At 39.6% G+C, this 21191-nt stretch overlaps 2 protein-coding genes across 3 annotated transcripts; both read right to left on the bottom strand.

Moving 5' to 3' along the window:
• Nucleotides 1-4075: 4075 nt before the first annotated feature.
• On the bottom strand, nucleotides 4076-15466 carry LOC128026927 (MICOS complex subunit MIC60). 2 transcript variants are annotated; one of them, XM_052614200.1, is made up of 14 exons: nucleotides 15245-15466; nucleotides 14145-14218; nucleotides 13741-13933; nucleotides 13472-13619; nucleotides 10550-10654; nucleotides 9798-9905; nucleotides 9536-9669; nucleotides 8556-8659; nucleotides 7981-8116; nucleotides 7679-7808; nucleotides 6008-6231; nucleotides 5590-5721; nucleotides 5219-5348; nucleotides 4076-5107 (listed from the first exon to the last, which is right to left on the bottom strand). In XM_052614200.1, exons 1-14 carry the CDS (start codon nucleotides 15284-15286, stop codon nucleotides 4500-4502), a joined length of 2268 nt encoding a protein of 755 aa, XP_052470160.1. In that variant the 5' UTR covers nucleotides 15287-15466; the 3' UTR covers nucleotides 4076-4499. The 2 variants fall into 2 exon arrangements, with proteins under 2 accessions (XP_052470160.1, XP_052470161.1); XM_052614201.1 differs by lacking the exon at nucleotides 10550-10654 and having other exon boundaries at nucleotides 15245-15457.
• Nucleotides 15467-16160: 694 nt separating this feature from the next.
• LOC128026926 (E3 ubiquitin-protein ligase RNF103) lies at nucleotides 16161-20028 on the bottom strand. Its single transcript, XM_052614199.1, has 4 exons — nucleotides 19375-20028; nucleotides 19133-19275; nucleotides 18515-18630; nucleotides 16161-18374 (listed from the first exon to the last, which is right to left on the bottom strand). Exons 1-4 carry the CDS (start codon nucleotides 19598-19600, stop codon nucleotides 16880-16882), a joined length of 1980 nt encoding a protein of 659 aa, XP_052470159.1. The 5' UTR covers nucleotides 19601-20028; the 3' UTR covers nucleotides 16161-16879.
• Between the last annotated feature and the right edge of the window lie 1163 nt (nucleotides 20029-21191).

Raw genomic sequence — 21191 nt, 5'->3', positions numbered from 1 at the left:
GTGGTTACACGTTTAAGGCATGGCAGCATCACACGCGTGGCCTGTTTCTGGCTCCGTTTCTCGACCGAGATGAAAGTTTCTATCACATCCACTTTGTGAAGCACCTGTACATGGAAAGATTAAGTGCACATGAAAGTTTATGCATAACAGCAGTCCACCTGATTGACCTTCACCATTCCTTTCCAATTCTCTATGGCATTCTTTTACTGTAAAAACAAAAATATGTTTTACATGGATTTCATGTATGTCTTTATGTACTTTTTGAAATGTTGGTTGCATGGACTTGGAATGGATGGAGAGACCAAAAACTAAAAAAAAACTAAAAACTCACAGATTTCATTAAATGTGACCCTGAAGCACAGAAGTAGTCTTAAGTCGCTGGGATATATTTGTAGCTATAGCCAAAAAAACATTGTAGGTGTCAAAACTACATTAGGATATTAAGTAAAGATCATGTTACATTAAGATATTTAGTAAATTTCCTACTGTAAATATATAAATATATATACATATACATAAATTGATTAGTAATATGCATTGCCGAGAATTCATTTGTATAACTTTAAATGTGATTTTCTCAGTATTTTGTTGCTCCTTCAGATTCCAACATTTCTGCTTCAAAATTTACACACAAGACTGGTTTTGCATGCATGTGGTTTCCATGAAGCATATAAGGCTTGAAACTCATATAACATTGTGAGCTTTTTTAAATATTATTTTTCATAATTATAAAAAGCTACTTATCAAATAATAATAAAACAAAAGTATACATTTCTACATTTAATTAACATATATGTGCCAAATTAATAGGGTGCAACCATTCTATAAAAATAATATACGTTAAATGTGCACAGAAACACACAATCATGCATTTCCCAGCATGCTTTGCGCCGCAGGGCCAAACAGACATCCTGAAGGAAGTGATGAATGAGGTGTGATTGAAGACCCTGATGATGGTACTGTATCTGATTATCATTGCAGCAGTGTTTATGGGCCTGTCTGCCTTGTCCTGGTACACACTTGTGCTGTCATGACATATTTCCAGTATTTGACCAAACTGTTCAAGTGGGTGTGAAGATCACATTTGATTTGATAATGGGACACAATGTAAAAATGCAGCTAAAGATTGTACAGAACTTTTATACATTTGTATCTTCAGTACTTTGCACAAATTTTACTTGTGAGTTCCTGAACATGAGGAATGATGGGATATGCTTTAGCCATAGCACACACTCTCAAGTGGACAAGACCCCAATTGTGGGTAATTTGGACAGGCCCTAACTATAACACCTTTTTGTAAAAGCATCTACAGAGTTGAATCATTGAATCACACCTTCACTGCTTGTGTTTTTCAGCACTGTTCTTCATTCCTGCTGTGAGAATAGTAAGTGCACTTAAACTTTCAACAGCACTGCTTCATGGAAACTGTCACGTTTAAGGATGACATGCAGCTCTATTTACAGTGTCTGGACACTGAGGACAGGGTCCATGAGCTGCTGGGGGTTGGAGAGAACTAGAGACTTCTGGGAAATTATTTCCAACAGAACATTTACCAGTGAGTCCAGAATAACGTGAACTTCAGAAATCTGGTTGATCTCAGGTTGCTTGTGTCTGTCTTTCAGTGCGCGGTTCTTCAGTCTGCTCTGTATGATGGAGAGCGTTGACCTGGTGCTGAAGTGGTACAGAGATCTTGTTCCTTCAGGGAGTGAAACATGCTCCTGTGTTTCTTCATGTGAACACACGTGGAAGGAAGTGCATGAACGATGGCTGATGTGATCTGATTTGCAGGTGAACTACCCCAGTTCTAACGTCATGAGAGAGTCATCTGCTCCAAGTGCTTGATACGGACAACAGATTAGACCTCATCCTGCAAATATGGAAAGGTAATTATATGATTGATAGATTTAGTTAAAAAAGAGTGTCTATGAAATATTTCACCACAAAATAAAAAACAGCCGAGCCATGCCAACAGACAGACGCTGGTGGAGCTGCTGACACTCATGGCACGAGAGAAGCAGAATCAGGAAGTATTGCCTCTACCGAATCTACATCTATACTGGTTAATACTAGTGCCTTCTACAAGTCTTCTTTTCAGTTGCCTTGCCAGTGGATTATAAAGCCAATTTCTATGCCAGTCTGTCATAATGGTGCTGGTTTGTAATGCACATGTATATATTTTCTGTCGTTTGCTGGAAATCCAGAGAATGTATGACACTGTTGACCGGGGCAAGGTTATGATGAGCCACTTCTCTCAGTGACCTCGTCTCTGTTTTACTAGCAGCTCAGAGGAGACAGGACGCCTGGGAACATCTGTAATGTGATCCAGATCAAACTGAGATCAAGCTCCTCGCAGATTTTCCTTCTCCTCCTTTAATTCAGGGAAACACTGAAACTCTTCAAAACACACAACAGAGCTCCAAGGTACGATCAGGGCTCTCACATTTTGACTTTAGTGTTTGAGCATGGCTAGACAAAATGTCTAAACTGTAGAAATGTCACTATTTTAGGATTTAAACGTAATGTTGCAACACCCATTTTTTTGTAAGAATGAATCAAAATTAATTTCAAATGATATTTTATGTGTTAAACGTCTGAATGTTGACATGGATGTGTTGTTCTGTCAGTGAGGAGCTGCTGAATAAGTTCTTGAGGTGTGTAAAGGAGAGAGGTGATGTGGATCACGCGGTGGAGCTGGTGCAGATCTCATCAGATGGTCCGGCAGGAGTTTCTGCCCCTAGAGATTTTAATTTTAGAAACAAATCATAATCATGCAGGAGCATGTTGTCTGATCTGGAGATTCAGACGTTTAGCAGCGATTAAATCTCGAGGTTGAGAGACGTTCTCCAGCGTGGATGGGTCATAGCAGCTTAATATCTGGAGAAATGTAAATGTGATCATTAATAAATGTGTACTTAAACATGCTTGTCACATGCACAGATTTCAGTCTTCATTCCGATGGAAACAAAGTATTTTAGTTAAGAAAACAAAACGTTTCTTCCCATTTCCTCGTGGATTCTGGACTGGTGCTTCAGGAGTTTCACAGTTTCTGCTGTCTTCTTCTGAAAACTCGTGCAGCAGTTTGTTCAGCTTCAAATAAAGAGTAGAGCTGTAAAAGCAATAATCCATGTCCAAAGAATATTTTTATATTTAAGACACTTTACCATTTTGGACTAAATTTATAAATACCAGAGTGTTTTATGATGACTTAACCCTGTGGGGTCTTCCCAAATTGACATGCTCAAGATTTCAGGTGATATTAGGGGGTATATTGTTGGTATTAACTTTATGCAAAACATTTATTATCAGTCAAATTGCATAAAAACAAAAAAAAAACAAAAAAAAAACAAATGCACATTTAAAGTAATATGTTCAATTTGTAATTGATTGAACTCTATTTAGCCTCTTTATACAATGATGCAATCAGGAGCTGAAATGTGTAGAACTTACAATTTCAAAAGATGTGTAGATACAGTATAATCAGTTGTTGTTGTTTTTAATTAAAAGGGTAAAATTGGACCCTTGTGTAATTTTATTGGCACAAAAGGCGTCAAGTGGCATTCTGTTATTAGTTATTTTAAAAAGTATTATTTAGTGTGAGTAATGGCGTTATTTAACATTTACATGAATTTGACACACACTATGCTTTTGTTGTTGCATTCTATTGTTGCAGCAGTTGAAGGATATGACATGGACACACACAGACCACCCACAGCTCTTTCATTCACTCCCTGATGTACATTACATACAGAAGAGCCTTCTCCATTTGATTAGCTGCCTTTCTGGAGCTCCCAGAAGAAATGGCACACAACTTTGACCCTTACTTGGATATGGTGCATTTGTGAAATGAGTAACCGCTGCATAGTTTATTCAGGTTTGCTGTCAGATCCATTATAGCATGTGCAGCTCCATCTTTCAATAAAGTCTTTATTACATTGCAACTTATTCACAATCTGCACTAAAATGTGCTGCTCAAACCGCTAATAATCCGTCCTAAAAATGTTTTAAATGAAGCCCTACTAAACCAGATCTGGCCCTTTTTTAAAACAACGCAGACATGGAAATAACTGTACTGCCATTATTGTCAACAACCATGATTTATTGAGCATCTCCAGTACTGAATGAGAGGACCGATTATTCTCAAGAGTTTGGGATAATAAACAACCAGTAAATATAACTGAAGCATTACATGTGAACTCTGAAACAGTGAACAGGTTTAGCGTCACACTTCAACCTGATGAAAGCACATTTAATCCTAACCTGTGAGATGTGCCCCATATTCACTGAGGAGTGCCACTGCCGAGGGTTTAACGAACTGGATGGTAGGCCACATACGAATTGTTTTAAGGGCAAAGACTTACTGCAAACGTGCTTTGGACAGTTAAGAAAAACTAATCATTGGCTAGCACAAAACCTATTTATAAATTAAAGCAGAAGGTTCTGTTAATACCAGGCAAGTAACACTCCTCGTAATTTACATAATCTTGACAGAGTGGGCGTGGCTAAGGGGCCTGAGTGGTGCCCAACCCTACAGCATTAGCATACGCTGATAGCAGGCTAATCACCTGCTTTGTTTCTAAGGTGAGTCGGGCTTCTTTAAGCCAGTCCTGTGCCACACGCTGTGACTCGCCTCGAAGTTGGTTGACAAACTTAGCGGCTAGTTCCAGGTCGCCGCGCTCAATGCTGTAAGTGGCGTAGGCGAGCAGCTTGAACGTGTCGAGATCTTCAGGTGCTAGTTTCGCAGGAGGTGCTACTTGCTCCCGTTCAAACAAGAGGACGGACTGCAGGTAGGACAGGAAGTACTGGTACAGGCTGTTGCGCGTCTCGTCGATAAGCGCCACACGTCGTGCGAGGCGACGGATGTCGTAGAAACGTGCGCGAAGGGACGCTTCGCTGTAGATTCCCCGGCTCAGGGACTCTTCAGGAATGGCGGTGGCCAACGCCTGAGTGAACTCGTTTTCTGCACAGTTCTCTTTGATGACACCCACGGCGCCCTCTAGAGGCTCGGTGGGGGAATCTGGTCCTGCGGACTTGAGCGTGTAGTTCAGAGCCTCTACAGACAGCCACAGCTGGTGAGCCTTACGGGCCTCCTCCTCAGCAATCACATGACCTGGACACAAGGCAAACCATTTAATATTGAACAATCAGTGGTCCAATGGAAGATCGGGGCATGCCTCTGTTGAATGTGGTAACACTAGAGTTTGAGTAGACTGAGACTTACTGTCTATGGCCTCTTCGATGCCCTTGAGACGGGCGTAAGCTGCGTTCATGTCCAAAGTGAAGGTGTCCAGCTGTTCTTGAGTTAGTCTGCGGTAATGAGTTTCTTGCTCCATCATCTTACTGTTCAGAATCTACAAAGACAGAATTTCATCCATTTGAAAGTTTGCATTTCAATTTCTGTACCACAACCAGCACCAAATGAAACCAGTACTGTATATACAACGGTTTTAAATAAAGGCTCCCAACACCACCCTGACTGCCACGGATCAGTCAAACACGTAAACCCATCCCATTTTTGGAGTGAACATGTCCTCTACCTGTTAACTTCTATCATGAATTCTATGTAGTTGTTAATGTAAAGAGTGTTGGTACCTCCTGGGCCTCCTCGCGCAGCTCCATCTCCTGGACCTTCAGCACGTCCCGCAGGTGATCTGTGTGTGCAGCGGCCTGACGACGCAGCTGTGTCCTCATCTCAGCCTCCATCACCTCACGCACCTCCTGAACCTGACACACACACACACACACACACACAGATGCAGAAAGCTCTCAGCATCGCAATGCAATGTCCAAACATCTCAAGTGTTCTTCACAAAAAACAAATCTGCAATAATAAATGTTTTTAATAGTTATATAAAAATACCAGAAGCTCCAAGACAGGCATAATTCCTAATCAATAATTCCTAATAAAATGACGGCATGCAAAGACTAAGCCATTCGTAAGTTTGCATGAAAGTACAAATGCATGCTCTGTAGCGTAAGCTTCAATAGGGCAAGTGAGTGAATCCCACACCTTCTTCTCCTGCTCGAGTCTCATGTCCTCTCGGCTGTGCTCCAAGGCAGAAACCACGGCTCTCTCCAGCGCTTTCTGATCCTCCAGCTTCTGCTGCTCCAGAGCCACCTCGATGTGGATCTGCTCCCTCACTCTCTGCTCGGCCAGCTCACGGTTCAGCTGGTCGATGCGCCGGTGTGCGTGAGCGATCAGAGAGTTCAGATCATCTGCGCTCAGCTTTCCCGCTGAGAAAGAGCACACGGCACAGCAGCATTACAGGAAGAATGACAGGAGTAGAGACATCACTGTGATGCACGTAATGACTGCAGAAGTTTATTATCATCTCAATAGTTAGAAACTGTAATATGATAAAGATATGACTAGTTTGGAGGACACCTGAAAGATCTGGTCTTGAGAAAGTTGGTCTGTCCCCGATATGCCTCTATTTTGTTTTTTTTTTGCATTCAAAAAATGAAATGGACAGGGATGTTCAGAAGAATTTTTAACTTCACACGCCGTTATGACATTTATCTATTTTTTTTTTTTAATTGATGTGTGAAATTTGCTAGAAGTGCATTTATGCTATCTTTCATTAAAATGAATGTTACTTTCTTTAATATTTTGTTTTCTAATGCAATGGCATTTTATATGTGACTAAATTCTTCTTTAAGGCCACTGCTTTGATATAGTAAAACACAAGGTTTAAACAGTTAAACAAAAGCTAACAGAAACGCAAATCTTAAAAAAAATGTATGTCCCCACTGGATGCAACAAATGCCTCGTTTGTTATGGGTTTCATTAGGTTCGTCTCGTCACGGTGGGACATGCATCACAGTATGTTAACCTGTTAACTGTCACCCATCCACCCTGTGGGACACCTACCTTTACTTCACTATATTACAATCAAACCTAATCTAATCTTGACAAACTATATATCGTTGGAAAGGTCTAAGACTCCCAAATATATATTTTATCAATGTTTTTTGTTAAAAATTATGTAGGAAAAGTAATAGATTAATTTATGACAAGAGTGCACCCTCAAAAATCTACATTATAACAGGAATTTTGACCTTTGTTAAAAAAAAAAGACTTCTTTGTTGATCTCAAAATTCATCCTTTAAAACTCATTTTAAAATCAGACATTGTATTACCATGTAAATGGTACATCAATATCATGTTACAAAATATTTTCATTCATGAATAATAAAAATTTAAGTTTGGATCGTGCACTACAAAGTAAATGTTCAAAAATATGAGTGACAGTTAAGGGGTTAAGGGCATTACACTTCCGTCACACGCTTGAGTTATTCAACCAATCACAATGCACTGAGTAGCTGGCCAACCAGAGCACACCTCGGTTTTCAGAACTTTAGACCTCAGCTTTTTTTTAAATCCATGTGTTTCAGAAAGGTGGGGCATAGAGGAGCAACAATAATGTACATTATGTGCAAAAATATTGTGTTTTTTAACCTTAAACTGCATAAGCACATTGCATTACACCAAATAATGTTATTTTTAGCAACGTCATTTGACCCCTTTAACTTCTCGTACACATTCACTTTGACAGTGCTCCTAAAAATACAACAGATTTTAACCAGTTAAATCTGAACACTCAAAAAGGGAAAAACAACCATGCAGTCTTGATGCATGAGATCAGGGATACATGAGTGACATGAGTGTGTGAGGTCTTACAGAGCCCCTTCCAGTCGGCCTGGATCTCAGGTGTGATGTTGGCCAGCTCCTGCTGGAACTGAGCTTTGGCTTCATTCACCAGCTCACTGTACTGAGACACGATCTTCGCCTCTGTCTGCGCCGTCTGCACCTGCAGAAGAGACAGACAATACTCCGGTGTGACTTACAGACTCCAGATAGGACACGGTGATATGTCACCAGTCTCTGGGAGTACAGAGCTAAATGGATTACAGGCTCAATTCTCATTTATATGAACTGGATTCCTCCAAAGAACATTACCATAGTCAGATTAAGATACTTGCCTTGGTTACTACTTTATCCAGATCCACAATCATGCTGTGCAAGTTCTCCTCAGCGGCCAGGATTTGGGCTCTCGCTGTGTCAATCTTGGATTGTTTCGCGCTGTTGATCACGCCACGCAGGTTTTCAAGTTCTCCTCTAAATACACACACACACAAATTATATATAAAACGTTTTTACAATCAGTACGATTAAGCGTGTTTTGAGAGATGATTCCATTTTACAGTAAAAATCACAGTTAAAAACTAGGAAAAAAAATAGAAAAAGTACGATTTTTGCAAAAGTGTAATGTATACTTTCATTCGGCATGCATGCATTAAATGGATCGCAAGTGACATCCAGATTGTTATCTAAAATAAATGCTCTTAATTTGAAAATATTTATCAGGGTTCCACCAAAAATAGTTTTTAAAGTTGATAAGAAGGCACCAATTCAGCACATTAAAATGACTTCTGGAGGAACATGTGACACTGAAGACGAGTAATGAGGCTGAACATTCAGCTTTGCATCACATTTTGCAAGTGATAGTCTATAGAAAAGCCGTTATCCGTTAAGATCAGTCTGAAGCAGGTCTCACTTGGCTTTGAGCAGGGTTTCTTCAGCCTCTTCCATGGCTCTGGTCCGGTCACGCAGAGCATCATTCAGTGCTTTCCACTGAGAGGACTTCTCATCTGAAGGAGTCTGAACACAAACACATGACAATGTCACAAGCAGCAGAAATTCAGCGTACTTAAAGATGTGATCCAGGTTCAGTCATTTGCTGTATAATGTTCAGGCAAATGCCATTTTCCTAAATATCAGCACGATTGCAAACTGACTGTTTTCGCTCCAATCAATTTTATTTGTATAGTGCTTTTTACGATACAAATCGCTGCAAAGCAACTTTACAGAAATTAAGTTTCTACAGTATTTAGTAGTAGCTTATAACCGACTAGCTCCAAACAGCTTATGGAACAGTGTGTGTTTCCCAGCAGCACAGAGTGATGTGTTTTTTCTTGAATGAATCAGCTGGTATAAATGAATCAAATTCAGCTTTGCCGCCATGTACTGTCAGTTTAAGTTTCAAATATAACAGTATCGTCATTTATGTTGATATTCTCAAAAAATGACTTATGGGATTGTAATTGCAGTGGAAACTGCTTTTGATAAATGTCAGGATGGATTTTTTGACACTGATTTCATTTGTCTGGTAAAAGCCCTGTAGTCTACAATATTAAGTACGAAGTAAGATTTTCATCAGTATGTAACTATTTTTATAAGTAATTACAAGAGGGGTGCCTTTTTTCTCTTGAGCACTTGTCCGCCAAAATGTCTGTGGATGGCCCGAATAATGTTAATATTAATGCAATATTTTTACAACAGGGAAAAATGTCCGAGGTCACCACACTAATGCTAGAGCGCTCTTGGGGGTTGCCAGGTCATTGCCAAGTGTTATACGTTGCTACAGCAGTGAATCGCAAACCTGGAGCACATTTTGGATGTCTGTCTTATCTAATAGACCTGATTTAACTCATCAGCAGAGTGTGTGTTCATGTGGTTGTGTGTGTGTGTGTTCACCTGTGAGTCCATGGCTTCCTTGAGTTTGTCTGTATGTGCAGCGATGGCTGTCAGCGCAGCCTCCTGAGCTCCGATGGCCTGTAGGGTGATCTTAGCTGTGCTGCCCAGACTTTCCTCCAGTCCAGCAGTCAGAGCTGAGACACACACACACACACTCTCACTAAACATACATGTCTCTTAGGCACTGAAAGGAGATGAAGCAACCTGCAAACCTGTAGAGAGGTTGTATATTAACTGGTTGATGCGCTGTGTGGTCACCCACCTGCCAAAGCATCCTGCTCAGCTTTATCCTGCTGAGCCAGTCGAGCGGTCACTTCCTCCGCTGGTCTCTCCTTCAGCACAGGCTCATGATGATCCTTACACTCTTCACCTACACACACACAAACACACTGAGCGATTACAGCACCACGGGAAATAATGTCATATTTTACACAAGATGTGAGTTTAACCTCTGAACCAAAAGAAACACCAGGTGATGTGTGACATCAAGACAATAAATGCATCTTTGTAGTGCGCTGCCTTCGCTGGGATGCATGCACAATGTAAACAACATCATCTGTGAACAAATAACCAACCGGCCAGGTCTTTTTTTAATAAATCAGTTAAAAAACTAACTAATTTCGGGATCGGTGATCTGAATCGGTGTTCGACAGGCCAAACTGATTCATAGCCTGATATATTTGTTCATTTTCAGATGATGGTTCTAGACTAGCAATCTAGCACATTTGGCACAGATCATTACAAATGAGGACACACATCTGGGAAAGAATAATGATTAGCAACATTGTGTTAGTGAAGATCTCGACAAACACACACAAACAGAACATATTAGCGTGGGTCACATGATAGAACTGTGCAGAAGGATGGAAAGAGATCCAGAAGATGTGAAGTTTGAGCGCATGCAGAGAGGAAGAGACACTGATGCCCTCTGCACAACAACTGATGCGATCCAGACGAACAGGCTCTGGATCAGTTGTTAGAAGCGCAAGGCTGTGTGAATGATCCAGTGCTGACCTGCTGCCATATGGCCAGGAGGGCTTTCGTCACTTGTACCCGGCGCAGGCACAGACGGCACCTCGCCGAGAGCCGAAATAATGTGAGCTGCCTCTGCTGAGGCTTCTGCAACAACAGTAGGACTCCATGAGAAATACAGACCCAAGATCAGCAACGGTGTTTAGACATTCGGCTGATCGGTGTGTATCAGCTTCAACGGTGAAATGGTGCATTCTGTGTCTGAATATTAATACTTCCCCATTATATAGTGGGTGAACAATGAATCGGCTGTATATGAACTGGGCAGTACGCCCGAATTAACAGTAAGTAAAAAGTATCCCAAAGGACGCACTACTTTCAGCGAGACTTTGAAGTGTGTGTAATGGACACTTCATCATCCCATCGGGCCACGGCAGAGGAGTCATGAATGGCAGTGAATCAATGAATAAAAATTATGACAATAACAGCTTGGTGGATGTACTGTGTAGTAAGTCCAGGTTTTGTTCATATTACACAACTTCAAAATACACAGATGTACATATTTTTAGACTGTCACACAGTTCATTCCTCCTTGAAATGAAGCACCTACAGACATGGATTTAGGAGGTAGCTCTGGTTTCATTGACTGTGTACTATTACGACAAAATGTGAAAATATGAAAATGTGTTTAACATATTTAAAGGGTTAGTTCACCCAAATATTAAAATTATCTCAGTAATATGATGATGATCGTGGCCTAATGGTTAGAGAGTCGGACTCGAGCCGGCAGGAATTGTGGGTAGGGGGAGTGCATGTACAGTTCTCTCTCCACCCTCAATACCACGACTTTTGAGCAAGGCACCGAACCCCCAACTGCTCCCCGGGCGCTGCAGCATAAATGGCTGCCCACTGCTCTGGGTGTGTGTTCACAGTGTGTGTGTCTGTGTTCACTGCTCTGTGTGTGTGCACCTTGGATGAGTTAAATGCAGAGCACAAATTCTGAGTATGGGTCACTGAATGTCACTTCACTTCCAAACCCGTAAGACCTCCATTCATCTTCTGAACACAGTTTAAGATATTTTAGATTTAGTCCGAGAGCTCTCAGTCCCTCCATTGAAGCTGTGTGTACGGTATACTGTCCATGTCCAGAAAGGTAAGAAAAACATCATCAAAGTAGTCCATGTGACATCAGAGGGTCAGTTAGAATTTGTTGAAGCATCGAAAATAACACCGAGCCAGATAACGAACAATGTAATGGCGTAATTGGCGATGATTGCCCTTAATTCAAGCCTTCGGGTTACCTGGGCTCATAACATTAGCACAGAATCAGTCTGTCTGTTTCACGCTGAATCACACGTGCGCAGTATCATCAGCTCCTCGGTTCTCGAATCGGACACGTCTGACAGAAACGGTTCTTGACTCGAGAACGAGTCAGTCTGTTGTTCGTTATCTGGCTGGGCTCGGTGTTCATCTTCAGTTCTCTCTTCACAGCAGTTCAGTCAGTGTACTGTTTGAGTACATGAATTACTCCGGGATATTGGTTTGTTTGAACTCAGAGGGAGTGTCAGCCACATTAAAAAAGTTAACAGCTTAAGACATTTGTGGATTAATGCGTATTGGAGACGCGAACAGTTTCAAATGATTCAGTTCGATTTGTTCAACTGATTCAAGAAGATCCGGTTACATTGAGTGATTCATTCACGAACCGGACATCATACACTGCAGTGAACGCACTCACACAGACACGGAAGAGAAGACAATGCTGAAAAAAGTCGTCGGTTTTGCTATTTTTGGACCAATTTTTTTTTCCCGATGCTTCAACAAATTCTTACTGACCCTCTGATGTCACATGGACTACTTTGATGATGTTTTCTTACCTTTCTGGACATGGACAGTATACCGTACACACAGCTTCAATGGAGGGACTGAGAGCTCTCGGACTAAATCTAAAATATCTTAAACTGTGTTCAGAAGATAAAAGGAGGTCTTACATGTTTGGAACGACATGAGGGTGAGTCATTAATGAAATAATTTTAATATTTGGGTGAACTAACCCTTAAATACTATACAGATATAAAAACATTTTATTACAACATCTGAACTATTACTGCTGATAGTTCAGCTCAATTATTGGCATAATGCTACAATTTATTATAATCCTAAATAACACTAACTATAGCAGTGCATTAAAACGAGTAAACTTTGCTTGATCAAGTTTGTTTTGTTTCTGGTGTGAACAGGCCACGCTACTTCCATGAAGATCAAACAAATAAAACTTTCAGTTATGGCTGAACAATTAATCGAATTTCAAATCGCGATTAAAATTATGGATGCCACAATTACGTAATCTTTCAAAGTGACAAATAATGTTCAAAGTCCATTTATGTTATTCTGCACGCTTACGATAAGTTTTTTCTTTCAACATCTTATCTTAAGGGTTTTTAATAATTTAATGAAGAAACCAATCCGATGTATATTTGACATCAAAAGCTTAATACTATAGAAAAGCACAAAGAAAAGATTGTTTATTTTCATATAAAAATATGGCATGCAGCTGCATTAAACAAAGGTATAATTCAGTGTAAATTGTGATAATCGTAATTAATAATCGCAATTACAATTTAGATTTTTGTCATATGATTTTTTTCCCAATATACTGGCATCCGGGCAAGTTTGAGATCATGAGTGTTCTTGATTAAATGTCTGTGTGATAACACCAGTCTCTTAAACTTTTACCTACTTAATTTCTAGGAAGGTCAGTTGTTTTTTAATTTTAACGATCTTGTACACTATACAGATCTGTGATGCTTGAGGTGCGGTCACAATTTCTGTCGCTCAGCAGAATTTCTGTGTTATATTGACAACAGACGATTGATCTTTTTTTGCACATAACATTTCTCTAATGTGTCTGAAAGTGTGAAACGTAGCTTGCACATCTGAAAGCTGCTAGTGTGTGCATCTCACCCTCGAGTGTCTGTGGGGTCGGTGTTTCCTCTACAGCAGCTGGAGCTCCCACAGGTGCTGGATCAGACTTCTTGGCTTTAGCTTTAGCCTGCTTGGACTCCGTAGATGCTTCAGACAATGAAGAGATTTGCAGGGGTTCGGTCTTTACCTATAAAAAAACAAATCATTGGCCATCACTGAAGGCATACAATAGAAGCACAGACAGCTGCAAAGATGAATCTGGTCTAAGAATTGAAGGCAGACAAAGCATAAGTGATGGTAACTCTTACTGGTTTCTTCAGTAATGGGACGGGTGGAGGAGGGGGCAGCCCGAGCACCATCTCAAACAGCTGATCTGAGTACGGAACACTCTTCTCTACATTTGCACGAAACTTCGGGTCCCATTTGGCATAAAGGATTGTTCCGCCAAGACCACCACCGACCGTTAAAAGACTAGCAGCCAATATTTTCCCAGCAGCAGATCTGCAGAACAAAAAGATCTCATTTAAGATGCAGTCGAGTGTGATTTGACATTCGTCTCACACACACAAGACCAAGGTAAACCTAACATTAATTTCAAAGATGTCTAATGCACAATGTGTTCAAATAATACCAAACTTTTTTAAATGAATAGGTCTGCAGTATTATTGCAGCCCTGTGTGTTTGAGGTTAAGTTCACAGTTTGATGTCGTACCCAGAGCCTCCAGCCGTGGTGTATTTTCGGCAGTGCTGCAGCGGATGGGCCTTCACTCTCCCACACACACACTGCTGCAGAAACACAAACAAACAAATCATCATCATCACACATGCACTACTGCAAAATATACTGCATCATAAACTACACTATTAGAAATAATAGCTTACTTTTACACTGACCACAACCACTGTCACGTGAATTCATAACAAACAGTCATTCATTCTAGATGTAAATGCTGTTTAGTAAAAACAGGTTTAAATTGTTGTTTTTGTGACTTAAAAAAAGGTGGATTCTCAAAATAAGATTACCATCATTGTGGATCAAGCATTCAGTCAAACACAGTAAACAACAATGAATGAATGAATGAATGGCTGCCTGCAACATGGTTTATTTTTCTTTATCGACTATAATAAGAGGGTTTAAAGTTAAGCAGCTGTTACATATAGCATTAGACTAATTTACACAGAAGCAGCACCAGAGACATGGATCAGTGTTTGTGAGGAAACTTGCTAAACTTTTCGCAGGCAAGGTCACGTCCTTCCGTTGGACGAAACTAATAAACTGTTTACGGTTTCGTTACAGGCTGTAGCTCTTTGATAAAAATGTTTCAAGGGAACAAGAGTAAAATATAAATATAAATAAAGGTGAATACGTGTAAAACGAAACGTTTTCAGACTACTGATAGCTATGTTGGTTATCCGGGTAACAGAAAATATGAATCATACACAGCCCGCCCATATTTACGCAGGTCTACATACTGTATTTTTATTGGCTGGAGGGAGATGTCACTCCATTAAGCGTGAGATATCATTGGCTGGAAGAACCTGCCAATCACACTGTGAACGCCTCTTTCGACAACTAGTTACGTCGTTGACGTACAGCAGCGTTCTATCCTGGGGTAACACTTAAACTGAAAATAAAAAAAATCTCTACAAATGAAACGATCAACTCATTATGAATTCAAGTTTAACATAATCACATGTTAACTTGACAAATAGTACAGAGCCTATTATAATCTGTAATTGTACGATACGCATTAGAAACATCGGGCCTCGCTGTGGGTCACTGAATGACGGCTCTAGCAGAGTAAAACTCACCCGCGCTGCTGCACGTGCCCCTTTCCAACAGACGCGCAACATGCTTGCCTCTTCTGATTCTGGGTGTTGGGTGTAAGATTACAAATATGCCACCGGTTTCAGAAAAACATTATAAAAGTGATGAATATTGACAGCAATTTCTCCCCAGCCCACTGTAGATTAGCTCCAGCGCTGGTACACGCAGTGACAGACAGAGCAACGCGCGGTAAGCACGCCCAACGTGACATACGTCACGAGTTCATGGAAAAGAAATAGTTTTTTAATTATTTCATTCATATTGATTTGGTCATTCTACACTTTTGTGCAATGATTTATATATATATATACATATATAGAAGTATTTCAAATTATAGAAAGCATGAATCATACGTTGAAACAGCTGCTGAGCAAGCAATCGATCTCTTTCAAAAAGTGTAAATTATTTTTGTCATTTTATTATTTATATTTTTTTTATTTTGATGATAGTGGCAACTGTCACGCGAGATCGCTTTTCTTCCAATCCCCCTGAAAAAATCTAATGTAAAATATATTCTGCCTATATTAAAAAAAATTGGTCACATTGTGACATTATTTTCATCACAAATAATCACATATCCCCCAAATTATGCAAAATACTGTAGCCACATTCTCATTAATGTAATGTAAAAAAATATATGAAAAGCAAACCTCATTAATACTTGAAGTATGATATGAGACATAAGGCTAAGGTGCATGGAAGACCGCTGCATATTTAACATGTAAACACTACAGATGTGTAGATTCTTTTAGGCCAACTCATATTTGAAACTTTACTTACAATTTTAGTTTAAAAGGGTAGTGACTGGACAAAACTGAGGGGATCCAAGTGTACCACTAGTGATAAAAATTGACTTTATTAAATTGAACGCAATCACTTTTAAACTGACAAACAGCAACATCCAAGTGGGTAAATTCTTTATTAGTGTTAGTGGCAAAATGAGTTCAAAAATAACCAAACTAACATTAGACAATTGCCCCATTACAGATGGAGACATTAAGAATTGCATGTCAATGCCTAAGCCATTTTCAATTGTGCAAAGGGCAGTTTTATTCAAGTTATGTAAATCTATTCTTCTTTTAAAAACAAATGAATAATGACATGCCCAGATGGTCAATTCTTTATATAAATAATCCCATCTCCTCAAGTCTTTAATTCCCCAATGACTCAGGAGGGTAGCTTAATTTTAGAAGGATTATTCACATTTGGTGACAAACTGAACACTAGATGTAATTCTCAAGTACAGGAACATATGAATTTCTCTTCTGTCTGATTGGGATGCCAGATGAGTGCTACAACAGAAACTTTTCAACCATATGCATTGAATTTACCATTTAATGTTTTAGAATTTGCATAATTTAGCGTTTAAAACCCATTCTTTCTGATCCAATACAAAGTATATGACTCAAATCAAGTTTTTTTTCCCCTATTAAAAAAAAAGATTGAAAAATGATTGGAAAGTATGAATTTAATAATAACTGTGCAAGATAAAACCACCAACACAAACCCAGGAGCCAATGTTATGAATCTAAAGACTAAAGATGAACACATTAAGTCATTTGTTTTTTTGTTTAGTTTTTCAAATAAGTGCAGGATGTAAGACAGTAATTGCACCAGGACTATTCTGGTTCAAGCTGTTCAGTTGCATGTTGTCTTGTGGGTTTTTTCTTGTACGATGGCCACCGGCACACAGGGCAACAGTGCCGCCCACCAGCTAGCCAGACCACGATGCACTGCTGGTGAAAAACATGGGCGCACGGTAAACCCATGACAAGGCAATCGGTTTCAAAGTTCTCGAGACACACAACACACTCAGTGCAGTGGAGCATGCCACAAGGCCAATGAGACCAATCAGTGTCCTGTTCCTCTCCATCTGAACACGGTTCTTCTGATTTCTTTGCAGCCGAACACCCATCATTATTATTATTATTATGAAGAACTTCTGAACTGTAGTGATGCACTTCCTGGTCCCCGCTGGAGCCGCCATTTGGGTTCGTCGTTGTTTTTTGTAGTTTGTCACGTTCCACTGGGTTGGGCTTCTCAGACTGAGCGAGTCTGAACTTCCAGGTGGGCAGGTTCTTGATGTAGTCTATTGGAACCAGCGGGCGAAGCCAAAGGTCTGGGAATGCCAATCTTTGCAATAGGAAATTGGGATCGTCATCCCAGTCCGACTCAAAGTTCTGGAACGAGGCAATGGGATGCACTAAGTAGCTGGTGTACCAATCCCAGAGACTTGACAACCACTCTAGGTTGTTTGCATTTTGGTCTTCATTGCTACATCTTCTTTTCTTCTCAAAGTAGTCGATGAGTAGGCCATGGGCTAGATAAGTGCTGAGGAAGAGAGCTGGATGAGAGGAATAGAAGGTCCAGTCTGCCCGGACCCATGAGGCAATAGTAGTGGTGTCTGCGTAACGCAACAGTTTCAAGCTGTACTCATAAAAGTTATCCAGGTATGGAAGCTGAAGAAAACCAAGGATGGGCAGCCAGGAAATGATGAGTAAGGAGTTGTAAGTCCCCAGTGTGCTGATTAAAACCACAAAGCGTTTTATGGTGGCTCCCTGTGTAATGAAAAGGTCCATCCAAGCCATAAGATTGACCATAACCAAGCTCAAAATAAACAAGTCATTGACTTCTGGCTGTACGGATCGAAGAAATGCATCCATGGCATGCAAGGAGATGAATTCCCCGGTGCTGTTGCCGTATCTGTAGATGCCTTCTGGTGTTTTGAGGATGTATGAGGGCATTTGCTGCACTCCAATCTCCTCCAGACAGCTGGTGTTGTCCCAGTTGCGCACATCGATGAAGATAAACTCGATGCGCCCAGTGAATTTGATGCTGAGAGCGGAGAAAAACGCTGGGGGCTGAAGCAGTTTGGCAAACAAGAACATCTTTACCGGTTGCTTTTCCATCTGATACCAGTCATCCATTAATTGCTCCGAGAAACGTATGGTTTTGATGCGAGAGGCGACATGCGCAGTCATCCACTTAAAAATGTGCTCTGTTTCGATGCGTCTGCCATTGTACTCCTTCAACATGACCTTCCCTTTGGATGCATTGGTCTGCGGGACAGACATGATGAGGGTGGACTTCATCCAGCCCCGTTTATGGCAATACCTGACGAGGAGGAATGAAAACAACATTTCTTTTTATTTTTTCAGACAATGGAACATCGATGATAAATATTTGGAATTCATCGATTTAAATGTGTTCTCATATTTCTTTTGTGGCTTAAAATAAAATAAAAAAGGTCTTGCCTTGAGTCACTTGAACAGTTGAAAATGCCTGTTCGAATGCCAAACTGAGACACTTTCTGTACCATTTTGCCCCAGTTTGCAGTGCTCAACAGTGGATTTCTATCTTGGGCTATTACCTAAGAAGAAGAAAATAATCTTTTTATATACAATATATATATATATATATATATAAACAAAAAATATGTCTCCAAAGGTAACACCAATGTCTATTTTGTGTACAATGACATTTAAATGAACAAAATTGGGATGGAAATGATTACAATGTATAATTTTGCTGCAAGCAACTGATACGAAATCCTGTTGGGTTCCAATCCTCCCCCAAGCAGACGTCTTAATGTGTGTCAGGACAGGACAGAGACATTACATTCTCTGAAATGAGTAGGTTGAGCAGGCTGTGGTTTCAGTTGCTATGCCACCTTACAATAACTCATCTAAAAATAAAACTTCTGTAACTATTGTCATGCTCCCATATCATTCAAACAGCAACAATAAAATCATAGCAGCAATATTAAAGCTGCATGAACATTTACAATTCAATTTCGTAACTGAACAGAATATTGGTTTTGAATGATATGCGAGTCAATAAATAATACAGTTAAATATAGGATTAATACTAACCTGAACTAACCAGATACCATCTTTAGTGTCTTCCACTAATTCATAAAAGTGCATCTCTCCACTGAAAGTGGTGCTGGAGTCAGATCCCTCCGTCTCCTTCTCATTCTTGAGAGCGGAGTAAAGCTCCCCTTGCATCAGCTCCCCTTCAAAAGCAAACAGTGCATGAGCATGATCAAACAGAGTCGTTACATCAGTGTGAATACGTGTCAGTGAAGGTAAACAGCTTGTTTGCAGACAATCACCCGAGTTTTCCACCAGCTCCCTCACATCCCTCTTCTCTGCCAGGCCGGAGTATCCCAATCCACGACACTCCAGGATGGTTTTGAGTTTCCTGAAGCTCAGGGTCACCGGATCCACCAGCTGGGTGGCGAAAATGCCCGTTTCATACCAGACGATGGCTTCAAAAAAACGAGCCAGTATTAATAACATGGAAAAATACAGCAGCAAAAAGAAGAGTTTCCACCACATTTTCTCGCAGACGGAAGAGTTTTCCTTGCGATCTAACTGATTAGCATTGAAAGTACGGTATTATGAGGCACTGGCGTTGTTGTTTTTACACGTCTCCGGCGAAACAGTCCAACAAACTACATCCTAAGCAGGTAAGAATCGTTTCCATCGTATTATATAATTATGTGCAGACAGAGCTTCAGCAGGCCAGTGTTTGGTCCCTCAGTGCTGCTCTCGACCGAACGAGCCGCTCTCTTCATCCAAAAACATTCACTGCTCCGTCACGGTTACCTCCAAATACTTCAAACCCGATATCTTGCACGAGTTTCTGGTGAATGGTGATGTTTCTGTGCGTGAGTAGCGTTTTCTGTAGGCTCCGGCTGATGATCAGCTGGTGCACATAACAAACTGACGTCACACTGGAACTTCCGGTGCAAAAGGAAAAGGGTGCATGCGTAGAGGCCTTATAAACTCTTTCACGTAAGGCGTTTTCAGTGTTAATATTAACATTATATGTTTTATTAGTATGTTATTAATATTTTAGTTAAATATTTTACTATTGTAAATGTTGTGTTAAGTTATTAAGGATGGTTAAATATAGGCTACCTTTTATACATTCTACCTACATGTTTTTAACTGGCATATTTTTAATTGCATTATTTTAGTATTGATATTTATTATTTTAATTAAACTTTGTATTTTGAACTATAAGTCATGAGAGACTTGAAAATGTTACATACAGATTCAAATATTTTGTATTCAGTTCATCTGTTTGCATCTGCACCTTTATTCTAGCTCAAGTGCACATGATAATAATATCATAGTATTATTATCATGGTGGATTTATTATTATTTGTCAACTGTTGTATTATTTACAAAATTGTAATGAATCTGTATTTCACCAATTGAAGGCTTATATGCAGTAATTCTGTTTTGTAAAGTTTTCGACCATCAAACAAATCCCATCAGAATAGTTCATTTTAATTCCACTATGATAAAAAAAAAAAAAAAAAAAAAAATTTTTTATATATATATATATATATATATATGTATTCAGTAAATTGTTATACTTGGAAAAAAAGGAAAAAAAAATATTGCACAAAATGTAAAAATGAATAGCAAATTAAAAAACATAATAAGAGTAAATAATTTTTTTTGAAACACATTTTTAAAAAAAAGCATTGCGAAGTCACTTTTATATGTGCCTGGTTGGCCTATGCCTGACTGAAAAGTTTTGTCATGGTTGTTACTGTTAGGAAAGGATAATATTAGTTAAAGTAATATATGCCAGTCACAGTTGTTTAATTCTCTGTAAATTGCTCGTAATTGTTAATGGTCTGTATCTTATTTTTTGTCATGCACTGTTTGTTTTTTGTTGTTGTTGTTGTTTTTTACAGATTTGCAGCCATGTCTTTTATATACAGTATGTCATTAATAAAGTTTTTGGTTTTTATAAGATTTATCACATTTTGTGTTATTTAATTTCACATGAGGAAGAGTGTTGTTTTTCAGAATATCAGCACCATTGCAAATATTTATTCAACTGTAGTATAAAATCAATAAAATAAGTACATTTTGAGTGAGCTTTAAACTCAGAAATGTAACTATTTTC

The sequence above is a fragment of the Carassius gibelio genome, chromosome A14 (genome assembly GCF_023724105.1).
Source record: "Carassius gibelio isolate Cgi1373 ecotype wild population from Czech Republic chromosome A14, carGib1.2-hapl.c, whole genome shotgun sequence".
In the NCBI taxonomy this organism is placed as follows: Eukaryota; Metazoa; Chordata; class Actinopteri; order Cypriniformes; family Cyprinidae; genus Carassius; species Carassius gibelio.
This window is presented reverse-complemented; position numbering and strand designations above follow the sequence as displayed.

What these genes read in the sequence shown, in the direction of transcription:
- LOC128026927 (XM_052614200.1), bottom strand. Translation starts at nt 15,286, where the DNA reads ATGTTGCGCGTCTGTTGGAAAGGGGCACGTGCAGCAGCGCGG. An exon ending in GGGCACGTGCAGCAGCGCGG is followed by an intron (nt 14,219 to 15,244) that starts GTGAGTTTTACT and finishes GTGTTTCTGCAG; the next exon opens with CAGTGTGTGTGTGGGAGAGT. An exon ending in GGCCGACTGGAAGGGGCTCT is followed by an intron (nt 6,232 to 7,678) that starts GTAAGACCTCAC and finishes GCTCTTTCTCAG; the next exon opens with CGGGAAAGCTGAGCGCAGAT.
- LOC128026926 (XM_052614199.1), bottom strand. Translation starts at nt 19,600, where the DNA reads ATGTGGTGGAAACTCTTCTTTTTGCTGCTGTATTTTTCCATGTTATTA. An exon ending in GGAGCTGGTGGAAAACTCGG is followed by an intron (nt 19,276 to 19,374) that starts GTGATTGTCTGC and finishes TTGCTTTTGAAG; the next exon opens with GGGAGCTGATGCAAGGGGAG. An exon ending in AACTGTTCAAGTGACTCAAG is followed by an intron (nt 18,375 to 18,514) that starts GCAAGACCTTTT and finishes CCTCCTCGTCAG; the next exon opens with GTATTGCCATAAACGGGGCT.